Raw genomic sequence first — 23,320 nt, forward strand, 5'->3', positions numbered from 1 at the left:
AAGTCACACTTCATCTCACATGACGGACTAAGTAAAACGCAGCACTAACCACTTCAAAGGGCTGGAGAAGACAAGGCAGTTTATCTGTGATTGTTTAATGGCTCTTTCTAAATATGACCGTTAACATTTCCAGCCGTGTGTCATGTCAGATGGCCACGTAAACTTAACCGGGGCTAAAAACCACATAGACACGCAGACGGAATTATTCTCACAAGAATCACCATACTTTCTCTCTCACCTGCGCAGTGTTTCCAACCACCTCTGTACCAAACTGTTCACAGATTTAGATTCAACAACTCTTCCCACGGTTAGATATAGGTAGAAGATACCATAATAGATTATTATGGTTATAATCTGAGCCCATAATCTCAATTTGATGTAGAGATGCTGTTCGTGAGAAACAGTAGTTGACTAAACGGAGACCTCAGACATTAAATCAGCATTGGTGAATGTGAATATAGTTTTGAAGACAGAGATCCGAGATGAAAATTACACTTCGTCTAATCGCTGGGAATATTTCTACACATCTACACTCATATTAAAGTGATAGTTCACCCAAAGATGAAAACTCTGCCATCATTTTCTCACCCTCTTGTCATTTCAAACCTGAATGGCTTTATTATACTGCAAAGTACTAAATAACATTTTATAGATTATTGGTAACAGAACAACGGCGTTACCCATTTTTTGGGTGAACTATTACTTAAGATCTTTATAGGTTGATAAAGTAGCAGTTTGGATCACTTTTCTTGAAGATTAATAAACAAGTTCTAGTCTTAAAAATAAAGGTGCATTTTTTCAAAATAAATAAAAACATTTCTTGGCAGAATGGTTCCATTACAGACCCTTAAACATCTGAAGAATCTTCGTTGCACAAGGTTCATTGTATTTTTGTGTCAAATTTTTATTTAGATTATAAAAGGTAAACATTTTTAAAAGAACTTTTGAATGAATTGTTCTTTGGGGAAACAGAAATTGTTAATTTATTTTTAAGACCTTTTTGTTTAGCCAAAAAGCCTTTATTTTGAGTAATAAAATCTGAAAATACACATGGAAATTGTTCTCACATTGTATTTTGATAATTAGGAATGAAAAAAGCCCCCTAAAATTACATTTTGAAACATTTATTTTCAAGAGTGCATTGTCCAACTTAAAACGTCAACTCTACACGTCTAACACAGTGCTGCTTGGGCCTTCACCACTCAACATTCATGCAAACGTGACCTCCAAACCTTCATCCCCCAGTATGGCACAAGTGACATGTATTGGTAAATACGTGCATGACAATGGGTCCTCCGCCCAAAGCTCGACAGCATTGTATATTAATAGAAGCTGAGTGTATTATTCATAGGAAGAATTACTTTGGTGCCATGGTCCCAGGCCAATGGGACCTCCATGCACTCCTGCTCTCAGCCCTGACAAGAAGAATACTAACAATACCGGACATGTGCAGAGCTGCCCGAGATTACCACTGCCCACACTATCGCCCATTATAATAATCTATTCACGGATTAAAGGGGTTTTATCATGGAGCCCATGAATAATGAATGCGGAATTTCAAAATTTAATTGCCCCGAATTAAATGATTCAAGATAATGTTTCTTTTATAAATTTGTAATGGGGCTTGGGGGGCAGAGAATGAAAAAATACATTAAATCAAACCTCCTTTTTTTGCCATCCACAAGAAACCAAGAATAAAAGGACAATGAACGCGTGCCCTTATGTCTCCTAATGGGAGTAAAGGTTTCTCTACATGACAGGTTAACGTTTTGAAGAAAAGCACTCCACCTTATTTGATTCAGGTGAAACAATGACCAGAACTTTAATCATGGATCCGGATGAGTCTAAACAGTCATCTGGCATACTGTTTCAGTGCAATCCACTGTGGATCTTCTTAATGGCTAGATCACAAGATTTCAGAATATGTATTAAAGCTGTAAGCTTTCCAAAGCTATAAATCTATATAAAGAAGCAGCAAGAACATCATAATCTCTCGAACATCCTTCTCGAGTCCACTTTGAACAGTGTATTAAACAGTTTTAATACTATAACATAAAAAAAGCAGGCGTCAACTTGGAAAAAAAACTTGTTAGGAAATAAGTGTCATGAATTTTGATGACATGTCTACTGATGAAAAAGCTACACAGCACTGAAACATAAACTCGATTCCATCCTGGAGCAGTGTTTCACATCTTAAGACCGACTACATTACTTCTTTAAGGCTTAAAAGACGGATGCAACAGTTACATAAAATAGCGACAAATTATGTTGGGGTTACGGTGAATAGTCATAAAAATAAAACTGAATTTGCAAAGATGGTACAATGTTTAAACTCTTCTTACTGCTAAGTTGTCTCAGAAGCCTTATATTAAGTATTAAAACTAGTGTATAAGCAACACACTCAAGAGTGATTTTAACACAAACTGAACTACATTCACAGGGTGTAGTAACCACACGGTCACAAACAGCCTCTTATTCTCCGGTTACGGGTTACAACAAATGCTCAAATACCAAACGAAAAAAAAATCACTTTGAGAATGTGTTGACTGTTCTCTGAAGTAGATGACAAATATGTATATAAATGTGTTTTTGCGGACTAAATTTGTTTAGAAAACCTAGACTTTTTACCAGGGTAACAGTTAGCAAGCATCAGGCATCGATGATCTTGCAGATTGATGTCAGAAAATAAAAGAATAATGATTGTCTAGTAACACAACAATGTTTCTGGAATGATCTACAGTAACGGCTGTTAGAGAGAGGTTAACTCTCTACATCAGTATTTTAGATTAACAGAAACATCCTTGGCACCGTTACCATGGAAGTCCTTCAATATAGTATATATTTTCTTTAATTTTGTGAGTTGCACGCAAGCTTTCATTCAGACAGGAGTCCAGTCATTTCTGGCAGCACGAGCAAAGCTACTACAAAAGAAACCAATGTGGCACTGATATAAAACTCAAACGAAACAAAAAACGTCAGGCTTCTTAGTTTAAGCTAGCTCATACTCCATACATAAGCTTCATTTAATAAAAAAAAACTAAACTGAAATCCACTGCCTTTGTTTAGAAAGCTTCTGCTCCTATTTGTGCGAGTCTCTCGAACGAAAATAAATAAATAGCAGGAACTACGATTGCCACCATGCTCAAGACTATTCGCTGCCTTCTTTTGCTTCATCTTCAGTTCGTTTGGTACTTGGCTCATCTTGGCTTTCAGGTGTCTTCTCAACCCCATCTCCTGTCTTCTTCCCCTCTGGCATGGCATCACTTCCTGGAGGATCTTCTTGAGTGCCGTTGACATCTTTAGACCCGCCGTTAAGAACCGTTTTCCTGTAGGAGGCCAGGCTGGCCTCATCCGGCTTCATTTCCACCAGGTTCATCTCCTCCTCAAGACGTTCATCCTCCTCCTCCAGCTTCCGCAGGATGATGGGAAGCTTGGCATCAGCGTTTTCCAGAAGGGCGATGTCGCTTTCTTCGTATAGCGGCAGCGGGGCCCCTTCATCCAGCTGCTTCTGGAAATGCAGGCGCTTGGTGCGACCGCTGGACACGGCACGCTCGAGAATCTCTTTCTCGGCCAGGCGAAGTTTTATAGCTATGCGGGAGTGCAGGGATAGGTCAGGCTTTTCTAGCATGGAACGGTCATCCTGGACAAAACACAATAATAAACATTTCATATCTTTTTGTTAGCTGTAAGAAACTTTGGATAAGAGCATCAGCAGAATACAAATTAAAAACAGAATGACATAAATGAGAATTAAGGGTCAACGGTGACTCACTCATGGAAGTTTAGACGTACCATCTCGCTTTCAATGGCTAAAAATTTCTTTATCTGGGCTGGGTTTCCCGAAACCTTCATATCACTACGTCGTTCTTAAGACTATGTCGCTATTACTCTTAGGCGATAACCCAAGAATGACTTAGTGTTAAGAAGGTTTCGGGAACCCAGCCCCATACATTCTAGTGTGTACCATGCACCAAAACATGCATGACATTTACTGAATTACTGTATAACTCCTTAAACTACGTCTTGATCTTCATTATAACAAAAGATTGGGAGAGATGATTTAAAAAGGTTGCCCTCCAGCACCTCTGAGGTTGTCTTGTACGTCTTGAGTAACAGTGTGGCTCGCGTTTCCAGGAACGTCCACAGTTTGATCTCATTTTCCCAGCTGACGGGGAACTCAGCGTTGCCCAGGGTGAAAATCTTGTTGATGGCGTGATCGCCCACCAGGTAGTCCCTGAGTTCCTCTGCAATCAGAAACACAACTCTCTGGTTAAGCGAGTAATATCCCGCGCTACTGCGCCAGCAGGTCTGATTTGCCGTGATTACGTAAGGTACGATTACACGGCTGCTAATGAGATGAAGGGGCTTCGTGAGCGAGTGTTTCGTTGTCGTCGCGTCACCAAACCTTGTCACACCAGTAAAACGGAAGCCCCCAGCGCAGGAGCTGTGCTTCGTTTAAAAATTAACATAAAAAATCTGAATAATGTATAGGCTTAGACTTTAAGAGGTCTTGCCAGAGGACTTGGCCTGGCTTTATGGGATTTATGACAAAAACCTCTTGTGCTTATAAATATTTTACTGGTTATCTCTGACTGTGAATCAGTCCTTGCATACATCTGCTGGTCTGTCTTAATCTATTAAACACCTGAGGGACACTTGTTCATGTCCGAATATGCAAACTTCCCTTTATATTATGCAATATATCAAATGAGCCTGAATATGAAGTGTTCATAATGCAAAAGCTGGAAATGACCAATTATCAATCTGCTAAAATTCACCAGTCATTTTGCAATGCCAGGCCATTTGAGGCTCTTCTCCTGGCACCAAAAAGTTTCTTATGGCTACCGTTTTTACCATTAGTCCCATTTTAACAGCATTTGATCAAATTATTTTCACTGTTTGATCACAGGCCCCAAAACAGGTCACGGGACAATTCAAACACAGTGGCTATAGTATGGAAATACATTCATCCTACACGCAAAGTTCTTCCTTAAATTTTTAATCACACCACATGCTCAAAGAGCTAATCCGGACACATCTCGTTCCTCTTGTCTAGTTTTGTTCAGGGACGTGCTATGAAACGAAACATCTCACTTCCTGTTTCCCATGCCTCAAGTTCCCAGACAATTGAATGCTCTTACCTTCAGTCATACAGAAGACACGCAAGAAGGCCAGAAGCTGAGCAGAGATGGGCGGCTCGCTGCAGTGGAGGGCAAAAATGCTGGACCTGTGGAGGCAGAGAACCAAAGAAGGTTCAAAGCATGGTGCTTCGGCTCCCCCTCCTCAAATTAAACCCCAATTAACTCCAGCGGAACGGGCAGGTGCTAATGGAAGCCTCCCGCCTGCACGAGACTATGGCACTGCTCCCCGTCGCATGACAACTGATTGATCTGAAGCGCTGAGAGGCCACTGAACTTGATGCATTTTTAAAAACACGCTCAATCATTTATAATTTAGCGTTTAATTACTGAAGCAAATCTATGGCCTTTTACTGTCTGCCTTAACACTGGGATGAAAAGGAGCATCTAGACTCTGACCTGAATCAAAAGGCAACTCTACATGAGCCTGGATGGATTATACAGTATTTATATATCGATGAGGACATTTTTACATGATATTGTTCAGCGAGAGAGACAGTATTTAACAATTAGAGCTCCACGATACTCCAGAAAAATGCAATTGTGCGATCAATGCAATGTGTGATATGCAACAAGATAATGCTTTAAGCTTGTAAAAACAATTTAAATTATATTACAATAGACTACTTGGTAATCTGTAAACACTGGTTCAGAAACACTTCCGGATTCATTCTTTATTTTATTTGTCATTTAACATTGATATAACATATAACATTTATTCTGTTAGTTGTTTCTTGTTCGGACGTTTGTATAATGTCAAAAAACTGAAACGGGAAGTTGTTTTTTTGGCGCTTTAAACTTTCCCATGGCTTCTCTTAACCAATGCTAATAGGGACTTTAAGCAACAGCGGAACGGCAATAGTGTTCTGTCATTGTATTGCACATGCATGACAGCGCTACTCGTGGCGTTGTACTGTAACGGTCTACAACAGGGGAATAGAGGGTTTGCCGTTGTGGTTACTACGTGACAATTAGGCAAATTAAGGTTATACGCTGTATTTGTAACAGTATATCATTCTATCATTAGTCTTTTAATGTAATCTGTGTTGATATGTTAACGCAAGCTAATGCTAACGATTTTTCCGTTGGTTGTGTCTACTGTTGAAAACAACACTTCACAGGAGAGCTGACCTAGACTTTCGATTTGATATGCGCGATCGTGGCAACGTCGGTTAAACCGCCTACTTCCAGTCACCATAGCCGTTTCATCCGCAGCTGTTGCCTAAAGTCCTATTAATTTGAAAGGGCACTGGAAGTCATTTTGTGTGACACTGACATGTGATCAATAGAAATGTAAAATAATTATAATAATTTATAATTGCTTTACTTACGCGGGTATGCCTGCACGTGCCAGAACCTCGGCCTTCATCGCATACAAACGCTCGCTCTTGCTCACACCCAACTTAATCTTTACACGGTCGTGTGCGTTATCATCAAAGAAGAAACCGTTGTGGATCACAAACTCTGCATTGGATCTTGTCCCGTAGAATATATAGATCTAGAAAGGCAGAGAAAAGAAAGAGGCATATTTGTGACAACCAAAGCATCACAGGCTGCTATGATACATGATGCACAGGTCAATTATACTGTAGTGTCACATGCAACCTGTATTTTCACCCACTGATAATTTAGTCCCCAGAACATATTTCTACTCTCCCCACACCAACATGCTTTCAAACACCTCGAACGTTACCCCTACCGTACATCCGCAACATTTACAGATAGCACTGTGCAGAGAAAGTGTGAAAGAGAGAGATAAAGCCCAGTGAAATAGAAAGAGTAAGAGGGGGTGAGAAAAGCAGTTCAATCTTGCTCTCGGCCTCTCCACATCGAGTTCCAGCATGGTGCGAAATCAGCAGCAGGAATCAGGGATCAAACGGTTCTGTACAGAGCGACGCTCACAGAACGGCCCATTCTACTCGCCCCCAACCCTCGCCATGTCCCGCGCGCCCGCCCTGCACTCGCCTTCTTTCACTGGCTGTCTCACCGAATCTTATCAAATAATTCACATTCTTGTAAGTGGGGGGGGGGGGTACCTGCCCTGTCACTGCGGACCTTGCACATCCGCTGTCCTCGTGGCTGGATTTGAATGCCTCTGATCTGATATTCCCCCTAGGCCTGCGTAATGACCGCTGGCTGATAAATGCATCATGGGCAGAGCAGTTGCGAGAGGTGAGAATGGAAATTCGAAAATGTACAAGCGTATTAGGGGGACAACGCATGGCATGAAATTCCCCTGCCTCCTTTTTTACCCCTCACCTGGAAAGATACTGGATTTTTGCTATAAGGATGAATGGTCATCCTCATCTTACAATGGCGGAGATGTTGCACGGGTCACGGCACTTACCTGTTCGGCCTCCTTGTAATCTTTTAGAGCTACACATTCACAGCGGTCGTCCTCTAGATTGTAACCTGTCGTAATCTAAAACAGAAAACAGAAATGGCTTATTCACACTAGAGAAATATCACAGACAGTTAAGGAAAATTCCACAAGATTTTTCTTTGTTGCTTACACATTTCCTTCAAATCTAAACATTCCACACATGATGTCGATCACGTTAGCTTTGGCCAGCTATACATATGCTGACTTACTTATACACACACACACACACACAATATTTTACTATTAAATCTGTGAAAATGACTGGGAAATCAACTAAATCTCATTAACCATAAACTGTAAGAAAAACAAGCTGCTACTAAAACCTACAATATCTTTTTAATAAGCCTTAACCAGAGAAAAAACATTTCATTACACATTATATTGACTGATTTTCAATGCAAATTATCATTTGAAGCAAAACTTCATTTTAGGACATAAGCGCATTACACAGTCATATAAACACAAGCGATATATTGCTCTGTGGCAAAAGCCACGGAGTGCAATCAAAGACAAATTATCTAAATAAATATAAAAGATCCCTCGAGATCAAGGCATAATCTGCTGAACAATTGCATTACATTTTGCTTCTGCATCCTTTAAAGTGAATATTTTTGTGTACTTCAGGCGTGCTATTCTACTGAAAGCACTGTAAACATGTGACATGCAATAAAGTATTTGAATGCCTAAACCTCTCTTTTAAAACTTTCACCCTTCTGTTGACCATGTATTATTTTGGATGTGGAATTCATGTTGAGGACTTACCAGACCGTTTGTGTGGTTGCACATGTCCCACAGCGGAATGAGAGCCAGTGTGACCCGACTACCATCTGCTGTGGGAATCTGGTTCTGTCGGGTCATCACAGAGGCCACTGCCCACCTGAGAAGCAAATGACAAAAAATATTTATGGATACAAATCAGTTCTTACATGACTCTAAAATAATGTTTTTGTTTTGACCATGGGTTTGTTCCACAATATCAAATTGATTTTTTCAGTTAAAGACGGCAAGGCAGTTTCATGACCAACTATACAGTCATAATTTGATACACATAATTAGCCCATTTTGGGTTTTCTAAATGTTTCAAATATAGATTTTATTAAATATTTCGGTCACACTTCAGTATAGGGGGCAATTCTTGCTTTTAACAAACCATTAAATACGACTTTTTCCCCAATAAATTCTTAATTTGTTGCTTATTAATAGTTAGTAAGGTAGTCGATAAGGTATTGGGTTAGATTATGGATGTAGAATATGGTCATGCAGAATATGTATTAATAAACAGCAAATATGCCAATAAAGGATATGCTACTAACAACTAGCAAATAGTGAGAATTGCCCCTATACTAAAGTGTTACCAATATACTAATATGTATATAATATATATACTGATATACCAATATATACTATAAAAGTTAATGTATTGACAAATCAGACAAATGTATTAAAAGTGGTATGGACAGTTTCAGCGGATGCACACACCTGGGCCAAAGTTAACTTCCGGTATGTGTTTGTTCATGGGTCTGGCTAGTGGCTTATAATATAACTATTTCTATTTTACTGTATTTCTATTGATTTTTATACCTATTTTATGTATAATAGTATAAAATAAACAATTTGTTGAATTTTATTGTAGATTCATTTTTATTAAATAACTAAACTTTAATGCACGACCCAATTGTTTAAGTAATGGTTCTTCTACTGGCAACCCAAAATCAACTGGCAAGACATACTTTTAACTTGCTAACTTATGTCATTTAGCTTGTTTTCAGAAATAATCTACAGAGACTCTATATTTTGTAATGGAAGTTAAGTGCGGGTCAAGAAAGCATGGATGCATAGTAACGTTTGTTAATTTTGTTGCTTTGGAACAGTTTATAACTTGTAACAAATGACCTCCCACGTTTACAATCTCCCTTAAATATTCCAAAACCTACTGCAGTAACATCCCTGACACTAATTTCACATACAAAAATAATTAATATACAAATGTCCTACAGCACCAAAAACAGAGCATTTACATCTAAGGGTCAGAAAGAGGGCGGCCACATAATACTAAATTTAGCATGTAGTATTATTCACATGGGAAACATTAAACAACATTAAAAGTGTCTTTCACGTATAAATACTAAATCCTTCAAAAATACAGAATATGCCTCCCATAGTCCTATAACTAATCTGGACATCATTTATTAAAAGGAATGCGGTGAAATCACGAGTCCACCGAAGACAACATTAGCTGTGACAAGATGCTATTTCATTCCCTTCACACATCGCCCAACGGGAGCACAGACTTGCATCATATTCAACAATCTAAAGATGAAAGGGGACCAATGATAAATTATTCCTTCACAGATAATTTGGTGCTAATGAAAGAACAATGAGAACTAACGCCTCGTTTTCTGAGGCCAAGGGTTCCTCTTGTTCTTTAACCTCGGCAGTGAAGAGAAGTTCTACTTTTTTTTAACAGGATAGGACATTTCAACCAACCTGTAGTCATCAAAGCTAAAGGCGTCTTTCAAGGGCAGCTTGCTGGCGTTCGGAGTCTGGGAATTGAAGATTGAAGGGAAGGAAAAAGGAGAAGAGAGAAGATCGGGAGGTATAGAGGGAGAGGAGGATAGAAAGAGAGGAAGAAAAAAGAAAAACGCAAATCAGTCAGTTGAATTTCATTATGTGGCTGCCTAACAGATCCTAACAAGAGTCTAGCCAGGCAGAGAGCGTCCAGTGGTGCTATGCAAGGATCATGGTGGCATTAGCCCGCCATACATCACTGTCAACTTAATTTGTTGTGCCCAGCAGCCGTCATAAATCTGCTTCATCAATTTGGGTGACAGAGAGCCACTGGTGCCACAGAAATCTACATTTAAAGCCACAGACTCGCTCCCTCCAAGGGCTCATTTGCAGCGGGTGTCATGGAGAGCGAAAAAAAGCAAAGCTACGATCCCGCAGAAAAGGGGGGGGGGGGAGAATGGAGGGAGAAAAGAATGCCAGGGTCTAATTCAGCCGGCCCGTAGCACCCTCCTGAACATGCAAAATGAGCCATAAAAATAGACGTAGGTATGAAGCTGAGAGTGAAGGATATTCTTCTTTTCCCCCCACAGGTGCTCTAGTGGCTGCGTGTGTGGCGCTTGTCCTGTGAAATGAAGCACGCGGCTCCACAATGAGGTACTGCGCATACCATAATGACGTTGATATGTATATAACGCAATACATCAAAGAGCTTGCTCGCCAAAATCGTAATCACGGCTCGGGTGATCGGTCCATCACGGAGAACGGGTGATAAAACTGCCCTGCAGACAACAAAACGGAATGAAGAGAGTGAAACATAAGAAAACTTTTAGAATGACGAATTGTTTACAGACTTGTACACAAAACAACTCAGATGTCAGTTCGGTGTGCGAGTTTGTCTTTGGCCCTGTTTACACGATGAAAAACTGAAAAGTTTTTCCTTTGCGTTTTAGAAAAGTTCCACGTACACATGACAGCGTTACCAAAACGGTCTGCATTTACACATAAAGTGCATTTTAATACAGTTTGTCGACATATATATGTGTTTAAAATCTGGCAAATGTAAATTGTGTGTCTACGCTGGTCTGCAGCAAATCCACAATTTGCTGGGGAAACGTTAATACGTAAGCAGCGAGAGCTCAGAATACGGGAAGTCGCCATATTGTTTTGGCTATACTCGCGTGACTGAACACGCAATATGCATGCGCGTGATGTCATCGTTGCGGTAGCGTTTGAGACCCGTTTTCAAAAGTTTGCGTTTACAGACCCTTAAAATGCAGTTTCTGTATAAAAGGACAGCCAAAACGCATACATTTTTTGTGTTTTCTGTCTTGTGACAGATAGGGTGAGCTGTCCCTTTAAGAGCACTTCAGATTTTGCAGACTCGTAATCCACAGACATACGTGTGCTTATTAGAAGGGAGACGCAAACTCCTGTGAATCAAACTGCATCATTAGGCACTAAAACTGAAGAATAGAAGCATGAAATAGAAGCACACAGAAGTAGTAGCTAACTTTTACCTTCCATGTCTCTTCCCATTAATCAATTTCCCTGACACTAATTGAGCCCTGTATTCCCCCTTGCTCAGGAAACCCACACACGCTTAGAGGAGACGGTGATACCAAAAGGCACGTGCGTGGTCACATCATGTATTTGCAGGTTTGTTAAAGGGAAGTGTACTGTATTTTTTACTTCTAGCTCTACAGCAAAGAACCTGACCTAACCCACTCCGTAAACTCAGACGAGATGTAGCACGCTCAGGTAGATGAAGGTCAAAGAGGATGCGTTATAACAACAGTGCTCAAGCTGTCCACTGAAGACTGAATTTGGTGAACGTTCGGACTCAGAAGCAGCGCTCGCGTACGATGACGGACAACCATTAAAAGATAAGCCCCCTGTAAAGCCAGCGAGTCAGAATTCAGCATCCCGAGTTTGAGTTGTGGGTTTGCTGGTTCACGTAAGGATAAAAAAAACACATTACGGATTTGACGGAAGTAATAGCGCAAATCTCCAGAGAGTGTAGAGCGGTGATTTTTTTAAGCGAAGATGTGCTGAATACAGCTAAATAAAATGAAAAAAAAAAACATTTAGGAGAGCATCTGTATCCATTATAGGCCACCTGAAAAGAGTTAAAGTGCCGTTAATGATATTTTTAGCCCTCTGAGATCGGAATACTCAGATTGCCTGAGTAGCGTAATAGATTCAATTAAGGCAATAATTAGTTGAACCGAATGATAAACCTCAGGAGGGAGAGAACCTGGCTCGAGGAAGACCACAGAGAGGTCTGTCCTGCACAAGGGGTGACGATACGGCCACCAGTCCGGCAAAAAAAAGCACATAGCTAGTTTAAAACTCCGAGGTAGGACGGAACAGAGCTAGTTTTAGACGGCACGTTTGATGAGGGGTAGTTTTCAGAGATAAAGGGCAGCTGCACTGCTGCAGGTTCAGCTTGTGATACATTAGCATCACCAGAGAGAGGTAATTCATCATGTGGCACAATGGCACGGTGGCTCAGAGAGACGTGAGGGGGGGACAGCCCTGTAAATCAATTAGAAAACAAAAGCTCCCACCACGAGCGCCTACTCCGCTTAACGAGGACGACGGGAAACGCGGCTAATTGGCCGGTGGCCTCCAGGAGGTCTTTCTGGAGCCGAGATCCCCGAGCACCCCGAGTCTCTTCCGCCACACCGGCCGGCATTAGCGAGCTCGTCATCCCGGTGCATGCTGAGTTTCAAACGGAATTGATTTTATTCTTTACATGTTTTGGATTTCAGCTGATCTTTGGCGAATACCACGCATGCACTCCGCCGCGAAACTCTCTACATCAGGAAGGTCAGACAGATATCTTCCCAGGTGCGGCGAGGGAGGGGGCTGCGACGGTACCGTTGGGACCCGGTTCATTTCTCATCAACAGCGGCAGATGCGGCACACCAAGGTTACTTTGCATTCCCTGCATACTGGGGTCACCTTATGAGGTTCACCTCCCCCACACACGCTTGCGCATCCAGCCCCGGCGAGGAAGGCGCAGCTATCATTCGTCCCCCGCGGACACGGGAGGCGCTCGGATACTCCTCGGAGGGCGCCCGGCGTTGACGACAGCCTATCCCTCTTCACGTAGGCAAATATATATGAAAAAGCTCCTCAATTCCAGCAGGTGAAGGGCCGGTTCTTCTCGAAGAGATGCCGGGAGGGGGTGGCCAGATAAAGCGGGGGGAGGTAGAAGGCAGAAGAAGGGGGCTGGGGTTGTCAGTCATGTGTGGAAGGTACAATCAGGTCAATTCAATTCAAAGCCAATGCGACAAGCTAATTTTCCAGCGCGGTCATCTGCGGCCGCTTCAGAAGAGAGGCTGACATTGACAGTAGTCATTACAGTGACACCGGCTCCCAACCTAAAGAGCCGAGCGGAAAGGAGCTGCAAAAAGGGACAGGTCGCTCACCGAAGGGCCGGCAAGACAACCCTCCCCCTTAAGTCAACCTCAAAAAAAAGACACAGCGCAAGAATGAGATGTTCACTTCACTCCAGACTCCTGCTCGAACGCACAAAGAGTAAATCCTTCTGTTAATGGAAAAGTTTACACAATCGGTATGGAATTGTTTTATGTTGAGAGGTTTCCGATGCTTTGTTTTACTGTACATGCTGAATATAATAAGTTGCAGAAAAAGTCCTTTAAGTGGAAGTACCAATTCATTTGCACCACGATCCTTGAAAGCTTCACTTCTGCCACCTAATGGACAAAGAAATGTTGACAAAATTTCTATATACGACTTGATTAACTTTTTGATGCGTGATGCCAAAGGCCCGAGGAAGCAGACGCATACATTTTATTATTTTTGTTTCCTGTTATTTGTCACAATCGTTGTAAGGAAAACAGCATAAATACACTTGATTAAAGTTATTAACAGAGAACGAAAAACAATAACACTGTTTCTAATTATACGCCCACCCCTTTTACCAGAAAACATTTAATAACGAAAAACGTCTACAGATTTTCAGACAAAGTGACAAATACATTAACAATCTGCATGAATATTTGATGCCTTATCTTGACAATGTGAAATATTACTTTCTATTCTCTAATTGACAGTCATCTAATGAAAGAAACAAAAATGTACCAGCGGATATTCTGAATGAAATTGGCAGAAACTCAGCATATTATTGCTTCCTTAATAGTCAAGACAAGGTCCAGGATGAATTAATTGACATATTGATGTATAACTTAAAGGGAAAGTTCACCCAAAAAAAAAAATTCGGTCAACATTTATTCACCCTTGAGATGTTTTGTATACATTTCTTTGTTTTGATGATCACCGAGACAGATATATGGAAGAATGCTTGTAACCAAACAGTTCTTGGCCACCGTTGACTACCATAGTAGAAACAATTCTTTGTAAATATCTTCGTTCTGTTGAACATACAAGATGATATTTTGAAGAACATAGGAAAGTAAACAATTGTGTGGCACTTTTGACTACTATGGCGGCCAAGAACTGATTTTTTGGGTGAACTGTCTCTTTAATAAATCACAATTTAAAATCAAAATGTGAAACTTCTAACATGTATCAAAACCCTAACTGACATGCAATTACATTTGCATAACCACTGTGTTGTGTTTGTATCAGACAGAATAAATTAAAGGCATCTTCAAAACACTTTAATAGGGGTCTCGAAACGAAAAGCACATCCGTCTGCTCTTTATGTTTTTGAAGAGCATTTTTAGAGGTAAACATCTCCCCCTGTTGGCCAAAGCACCTCAGTGCAGCCCCATCTGTAAACCATGTCAATGGCAGCTTATCAGGGGCCCTGAAATTGGGTGCAAGAGGGCATTATAAAGCTCCTTTACCCATCTCCAATGTGCCTCCAACAGCAGGGATCCTTTTAAAACTGGATTTCCTCACCTTAGCAGACAGCAGAGTAAAGGACAGCTATTCATGTGGCTACAGAGTCTGAATAACTTCAGGCGTGATTGCTTAAAAAGCCCTGCACTCAGATGGCTGGCAGTCCATGTATGAGACACAGATAGGGCTATCAGTCAACTCGCTCTGCACAAATGCCATACCTAGAGGACAACTCTATGGACTTGCTGAAGAAAGTGAGAAGTGGTTTATTTATAGGGAATTCAGTGACATCAATAACTACAATTTGTGACAGTTCTTTCAGCTTCGCCTGTATTATTATCTGCAAGGTTTTATCATCTCTGGAAAGGTATGAGGCCATCTTTCATTGGGTGTAACGTTATTACATGCAGGACAAAGCATGTAAAAATAGAAAATAAAACTATTTGTAATGTGCAATGATAACTGTTTTTGGCTGTACAAATGTTGTTACATGACCACACCACATAAGCAAGTGGCTTCTGATACTTACAATCATTCTTTAACTCTAATTAAATTCCAACATAAAGTGAAAAACGCCAGAGTTGGCAAATATTGTGATTTACTTTCATATATGTACACACCTCAAAGGAAATATGTGTATGAGTGAAACTTACGTGGATTACTTTGTAGAAGTAGGCGTACTGCCGTGCTGTGTTTTTGTATTGACTGAGCACATCCTGTATGGCTTGTGTGGCCAACAGGTGGCGCACCTCCTCCTCTTCAAAATAGAGGGGTGTGTCATAGTCAGCAGGCAGGGTCTTGATATAGGGCAGCCAGGAGGAGCTGGGATTGGCCCGTTCACACAGCAAGTGTAAAGCCAGAGTCACATTGCCCATGGCCTGGAGGATCCGGTCTTGACTGTACAGAGGTCCTGTGAATGATGGTAAAGTTAGGGACTGAATGAAAACATCGGTTTTCTAGATTTTAAAATCACAAAGTTTTTTCTATTGGTACTAACTAACGATCTCTTTAGTGTTGTTTTCACACTAGATTTTTACTGACATGAATAAAAGTTTGGTTTGAACAAAAATCGCTATATATATCAGCTAAATCAGCTAACCACAATAATTATATGTGATTCCAAAAATTTAAACTAGAACATAAACACATTTAAGAATGAAAAAATCTAAAACAAAACCAACATTATGTGAATACATTTTTATGCTGAAAACATGAATCATCAGGCTTTCCCAAATTTGTGAATGCAATACAGGCACAAAAGTATGCTCTCCTCACAAATAATATTATGACAAGTAATGCAAAATAGACGCTAGAGCTCAGCTTTCTGTGGTATTCAGTGGCAATGGAAAAGTGATATGAGTAAACTCACCGAGGACAGAGTTCTTTGCAGATTCCACAGTCATAAGCATTTTTCTGGGGATCCACAGGAACAGTTCTTCTGCCTGTAACAAACAGAAACCCACAGAAAAAAACAAGGTGTTTTCAACACAAAACCACTCAAATTCCCCAATGTACAGCCGTACAATAAAGCTTAAAGTTCTAGTTCTGTCATCATTGACTTACCCTCTAGTCATTTGAAACCTGTAGACTTACTTTCTTCCGCAGAACACAAAGAAGATATTTTGAAGAATGTAGTTATCTAGCACCCATTCACTTTAGTTCATTGGTTTTGTGTCCATACAAGAAAAGTCGTTTATGAACTTTCTTCAAAATATTTTCTTTTGTGTTCTGCGAAAGAAAATAAGGCAAGGCAAGGCAACGCTATATTTAAATACCACATTTCATGGACAAGGTAATTCAAAGTGATTTTCATAAAATGATTGACAGAGGAAAGATAAAATACATAAATAAGACATCTTTAAAAAGCAGATGATTTAAAATTACAAATACAGCTTTAGAATTTAAAAGACAATAAAACTTAAATATATACTGTATATATAAATAATAAAATCAAAAGAAAATAGTAAGTCTAACAGGTTTGAAATGACAAGAGGGTGAGTAAATTATAAAAGAAATAAAATTTTTGGGTGAACAATCAGTTTAATACCAAGAACAACAAAACATTTCACACTTTCTTTCCTGACCCCTTAAGACTTGAAATATTGTGTAAAAATAAATTTCGCATCCCATTTACCAATATACCCACAACTTCAATCAGAACAACCGTAACAGCCGTTTAAGTCAATTGATCGCTGACTGTAAATGTCACCTGTCGTCAAGGATGCTCCTTTCTGATATTTGTATCGGTGTCGATAATGAAACAATTGTTTTTAAGATTTTAATTGATTGACGATTTCAGTGTAATAGACACACTTTCACCAAAAAAATTTGTTAATTACTAAAATTAAATTGAACTTTTAGAGTCCTAAAAAACTTAATTAAAGAAAAAAAAGTCAGAGTAAGGAGAATATAAAATCGATTTTAAAAGCTGGTATAGGTTACATATTTTAAGCCTGCTGGCACAGACCAGCCAAAGCAAAAACATGCTCATCACGTCACTTCTTGCATCAGCAAATGCAGAAATATTACTGATCATAACGTAAGGAAAGTGAAACACATAGGCCTATGCCCTGTTTTAGCAAATAATCCACTAAACTTGTGAAAAATATGTTTGTAATTTTGTTTTACAAAGTTAGGAAATTATTGTTCAAGTTAACAGTTGTTAAAGTGTTAAAGTTTAGTTAACAGTTGCATACAGTTTGTTAAGTAATTCCGCAATTTTACCTTAGTATCGGATCGGTACTATGTAACGGCCAATACTGAATCTTAGGTATCGGATTTGGAAGCAAAAATGGTCGATGAGAGCATCCCTACCTGACGTGATCAATAACCTCTATAATCATGTGACGCTTTAAGTACTTCCACCCACCCGCTGTGCCAAAGCACTAACAAACACATGATAACTACATCCAGCCCTGTAATAAACACTCATCTGCTGACCATTACAACAAAAGGATTACATAGATTTCATCTACCGCCAATATACATTACAACAGCATGATCTGTAGGCGGCGGAGAACGCTGCCAACATACCACACTTGTAATTTACATTTGCAATGGAATGAATCTCATTACTGTGTGTGTTCACAAGCCAACATGTGATGTCAGAGCGATACTATATTAGTCTCTCATGCCAGTCCTTTGAATTCGAGCCACATTGTTGCTTACACTGGCTTAAACAGTTTAAACATTAAAAGAAAAGTTGTTTGACCAACATACTGACCAACGATTTCCTTTATCACTGAACACTTATAAATCAGAGAGGAAGCTGAATTGCAGTCAGCCAAGGAGTTGACCAGCTCATCTTGGCATCAGATAGTCTGTAAAGATATACACTAACCTTAATATCTCTAGTGGCCTTCAGACCATATCCTTCATCAGCAAAGCTGGAGATCTCAAAACCCTCGCACGAAGCTCCACACTCGGTGGCCCACCCCATCAGCTCAGAGAAATAGTCTTCCCTGGATCCCTCGAACACTACCGACATCCCTGAGGAAATAACAAAATACCATTAGAAGCCGATTTAGCTTTTGTATGTATATTGAACCACACCGTGAGAAGTTCCCTCTGTAATCAATTCCATTATTCTACTGCATTATGTTGCTCTAACTCACAATAGTGGAACTAAGTGGTTCTTCCTTTTACTGATGTTCGATCAAATGGTTATGTTATTGATACTTATGTGTTCATAGCTGATACTCCATTGTGGAGACCACTCTTGATTTTCCTCATACTTCTCATCAGACCTATTACTATGGCTACTATAATCAAAGCTATTACAGTAGATCTGGGTTATTTACATTAGTTTATGACAAACATGTAGAGTGTGAAAAACAAAGCTCCAAAACTGTCAGCAAATTACTATTCGATGGCTTTGCATTCAGAGCATGAGCACAATGATTTAAGCAATTCAGATTCTCGTCTTTAAAGCAGGGGTTTTCAAACTTCTTTTTGTCAGCTGAACCCCTTTGACGCAAGTTATTTACATGAAATACCTCCTGAGACTTGTAAGCTTAATAGATTTCAACCAATTAATAGCAAATTTAACTTTAAAAACATGTATTTTATCTATTTTAAAGTTTTTATCAGAAGTATTTAACATAAAAATTATATTATTAAACCTGTAATATTTCTTTGTAATTGAACTTTTTAAGTGAGTAATTAGTAATGGAAACAACTTGTATAAACACTGGTAGACATACAGTCAGAGGTCGGTAGTACTAAGTAACGCGCTTCATTTACTTCGTTACATTTACTTGAGTAACATTTTGGAAAATATGTACATTTAAAGTCAAATTAAAAGTGGCTACTTTTACGCTTACTTGCGTATATTTCTAATAGAAAATCTGTACTTTTACTTCGTAACATTGCGTGACGGTTCTTCGTTTTAAAATACGCAGAACACAAAGAGCAGATATGAAGTAGATATGAATCTATATCTATGAGATCAAAACTGCGAATGTGTCATATTGTTTGCCAGCAATGATAAATGCCCGCCATATGCGCGACCTGTTCGTCAGACACTGCAACATGCGCGCGACCTGTTAGACACAGAGACGTGGGCCTGCAGAAATAAACATTTAAAGAACAGAAAATACCACACGGTTTACTTTATGTTTACAGGTAAGACCTTTTCACAACACACACATGTGACACAACATGTGAAAACGAAAATTTAGTCTATAATCATTTTGTATTTCATATAAGAGAGCGCTGCAGATGTTTTAGATCATCTTAGCAAATGCTCTGAGTTTAGTTAAGTGCATTGTAAAAGCAGAACTCTGCAGGTTCACTTTTGTTTCATATGGTCTATCATACTAAATAAGTGATAGTTGCGTAGACTACCTTGACATTGGGACTAGATTGAATTTACAGAAATGCTTGTCTCTTCTGTGTTTGTCTATTCTTTAGTCTCTGTGTGTATATTGCAAAGATATCTGCTTATGATAATAGTAATAATTAAAACATTGATTAAAATATCATATTAAAATATTAATCTCTAGAATAGTAGGCCTATACAGTATAATCAGATACAAAGTAACTAGCTACTTGAGTAGTTTTTTCTTTACATACTTTTTTACTTTTACTCAAGTTATTTTTAAAATAGTAACTTTTACTTTTACTTGAGTAACAATTTCTCGTTACTTGTACTTTTACTTGAGTAAAGATTTTGGCTACTTTACCCATCTCTGCATACAGTATACAAACTCGCAGGGGAAATAAAGAACAATATTGCGCGGCTTTGGCTTAAACTACATATTACATGTGTGACATATATCATGGCACATTTCAGTAAAGATGAAGATATCAAATTGAACAAATAGCATGAGTAAATGTGAGTAATTCACAGACTCTTTAATGTAGCTTAACTATGACAATTTTAACATGATTTGACCTGTTTGAAGGAAGTTCAAGATCACAGCCCAATGGAAAGCTCCAGAATTACTTAATCATATTCATATGATCTATGTACTTTTTTATTATTACAAAATCATAATATAGATGTAAAGTGAACTTCCTTCAGTACCTTTCTGTTTCTTACGGATCTTTTCTACCAGAGCTCGGATCTGAATGTATTCCTCCCACTCCTTCCCAGGAGAGGGAGCTGTGCCGCTACACTCTAAAGAGCAGAAAAGAGAAAAAAAAATTTCAATAGGTTTTTAGGTAACATCTCAGCATGGGTCAACAGAAAACAGATTCTGTAATCTGCTTAGTTTTATACAGTGAGCAGATTTATTTATAAATAAATTATTTGAATGAGCACTCTGGTATAAAATAAATCCGCTATCTCTGGGTTACTCCACGAACTCTATGTACTTTAAAGTCCCCGTAAACCAGAAGTTGCGATATTTTCAGATTTTAACTTCAGATTTTAACTGACAATGATTAGGGTAAATTAATTTTAAAATGCTAAGCTATTTAATATAGAAACTGCAAAATTTCATGGAAAAATAAGAATTGTCATTTTTAATTTCACTGGGACTTTAATCAAACAACCAAATTATTAAAGCACTATAAAAAAAAAGAGCTCATCGTCTAAGTCAAATAATAACATTAATAAGTGACTACACTATGACGAGATTTGCTAGTGTGGGTTGTAGGTTCAACAAATCCCTCTAAAAACTACTGAACATTCTGCCTAACATATACATATAATGTTTTACGGAAGAACAAAGTCACATGGCTTGGAACAACACTTGGAAACAGAATGACACTTTGATTTTTGAGCTATCAATTTACCAAATGTTTTCTCTATTGGCATTGTTCCTGTAACGTGTGTCAAATATTTAGCAAAGCTAAAGTTAAATGATTGCATACTAGACAGATTTACATGAAGGAAACTATTCTGTATCCAAAACCTCACTTTTAAGGGTTAATTTGGACAATTTTGCCATTAAAAAACCTTTCTAACAATCAAATCAAGTGATGCACATTACAGCATGGTACTCAAGAGAGTTATTCATTTTAACAGCATTTCAGTTTATACTCACTCTGTAGCAGTTCAGAGATTAAATTCATCATCTCTTTCGGAGAGACCGCAGCTGTGGTCCCCGATTTCTGGGTCTTCACTCGACTCTTTTTGCCCATCTTGCTGTTCAAGGAGAGAGGATAGCTGGCAAAGATTGAAAAACAGGGGCTTCCATAAAAGAAGTATTGATTTAAAAGTAAAAATACAACTTAAATGGTTCAGATCTTCTCTGTGCACCTTAAAAGGCCTTAAAAGCAATAAGCAAGAAAAAGTACTTGTCTCAATGTTGGTCTTATAAATATTTATATCCAGTGGACTAGGTACACTATAGCCAAAAGTGGTAAATAGCAGAAACATGTAAATGTTTACATTCAAAATCTATCTCTGGACCTGCCAAAAAGAGTTCATGGTCCCCAAGAGGGATTACACACACACAACACTGCTATATCCAGCTCAATGACACCAATCGCATCTATATACCTGCTTAGGAACCACTATGTAAACATTAAGCATATAGCTTACATAAAACAAAAGCATACCATATAACATCCACGAAGGCTAGTTACATTCAATACATCACTTTTTAACATGAATCTTTAGAGATGCCACACTGACCAGGTAAATTCGCCACTATATATAAAGCCACCAAATGTTACTAAACCTTTGTCCAATTCGCCACTATAAATAACACCATTTATAATGTCCACTGCTAACAAAATAATGGCAGGCCTACTTATAAAACACTTAAAAGTAAGCTACTTAAGACCGAAACCTTCAGGGACCTAACAGCTACTTGCTTACAGTAGTGACATGACACATCCATACCCCATAAATAAGTATCTTATTAATAAACTAAAAAGTCAAGAAATTACATAATGCTCAGAAGAAAGACATTAGATAATGTGCAACAGCCTGATGCCTTAAAATAACTCAGTCTGGCCCAATGCATCCATTCAAACCTACAAGCAGATGATCATTTGCTTGGCATGATTATACACCACCATACAGCATTTCAGTCTGAAGTTTTAAATGCTAAAATGTCAAGTGATCAAATGAATGTTGACAAAACGGCGAGGGACTGTAACATGTCTAAATACAATTTACCATTCAATGGCTGTCTTACAAAAGCTACTGTTGACTACCTAAGCGACATTTGTGGGTGTCAATACCGCGTTTTAAACGTTCAAAGGCATTTCTGTGCTTCAAGCTTTGCGCCTGTGAAATTCAAAACTGTGCTTTAGTTAGATAACGTTAGCTGGCTACATGTTAAGACACAACCAGTGTGTTAATAACTAGCATGCTTCTCTTTCGCAACACTTTTTGCATTAGGCACCCTCTTCAGCGTACATTTGCGAAGCAATTTCAAACATGAAAGCTTATTATGTGTTTTAAATGACTATATCGCCAACGTACGGATGCAAACATCATTTAAAACATAATTACACAAAACTACCTTCCAATTGACTGCAAGTGTTTCTTCTGTCAACCTGGAACTCAATCCTCTTCAGATCGGTCTGCTAGCTCAACCAAACCCGCATCAACGGAGAGAGCCACGCCCATGTATCATTTCCGAAAGACTGATTGGGTCAAGAATGTATTTGTCCCGCCCAAGCGTATACAATGCCTTGTTTTGATAGGATAAAACAACATGCGCACTACGAGAATTGTTATATAATTGGCTGAAATCTTTGCTATATTTTGTCTCTCCAAATTGCGAGCAATGATTGGTTGAATCTAAGGTGGTGCTTTTTGCAGCCATTTTATTGGTGGCGACAAGAGTCGATGGCTCGCGTGTCTTGTGATTGGATGTTTACTTTAGATGCATAAATTGACCATAAATGGATAATGCGTGGCCAACGTGATTCGCAGAGGGAAACGTCAATCACATTCACAACTATAACGTACGTTACGCAATAACGTGTGTAATGTATAGAATGTATTACCATTTATAATAATAAAGTAAATCCAAGCAATTTCTAATCGAGAAAT

General features: G+C 39.0%; 1 protein-coding gene across 1 annotated transcript; it reads right to left on the bottom strand.

Moving 5' to 3' along the window:
- Window positions 1–893: 893 nt before the first annotated feature.
- setd3 (SET domain containing 3, actin histidine methyltransferase) lies at window positions 894–22,880 on the bottom strand. The gene is made up of 13 exons (XM_079458853.1): window positions 22,785–22,880; window positions 21,354–21,475; window positions 20,390–20,482; window positions 18,203–18,351; window positions 16,232–16,304; window positions 15,516–15,772; window positions 10,009–10,064; window positions 8,284–8,398; window positions 7,486–7,560; window positions 6,470–6,636; window positions 5,142–5,227; window positions 4,084–4,244; window positions 894–3,640 (listed from the first exon to the last, which is right to left on the bottom strand). Exons 2-13 carry the CDS (start codon window positions 21,448–21,450, stop codon window positions 3,149–3,151), a joined length of 1,821 nt encoding a protein of 606 aa, XP_079314979.1. The 5' UTR covers window positions 21,451–21,475; window positions 22,785–22,880; the 3' UTR covers window positions 894–3,148.
- Window positions 22,881–23,320: the final 440 nt, after the last annotated feature.

The sequence above is a fragment of the Barbatula barbatula genome, assembly GCF_947034865.1.
Source record: "Barbatula barbatula genome assembly, chromosome: 6".
NCBI lineage: Eukaryota > Metazoa > Chordata > Actinopteri > Cypriniformes > Nemacheilidae > Barbatula > Barbatula barbatula.

Bases quoted from the DNA above. Each gene is read 5' to 3' on its own strand.
- setd3 (XM_079458853.1), bottom strand. From the start codon at position 21,450: ATGGGCAAAAAGAGTCGAGTGAAGACCCAGAAATCGGGGACCACAGCT. The intron at 15,773-16,231 runs GTGAGTTTACTC...CATCATTCACAG, and splicing joins TGCAAAGAACTCTGTCCTCG to GACCTCTGTACAGTCAAGAC. The intron at 5,228-6,469 runs GTAAGTAAAGCA...CTGCCTCCACAG, and splicing joins GCACGTGCAGGCATACCCGC to GTCCAGCATTTTTGCCCTCC.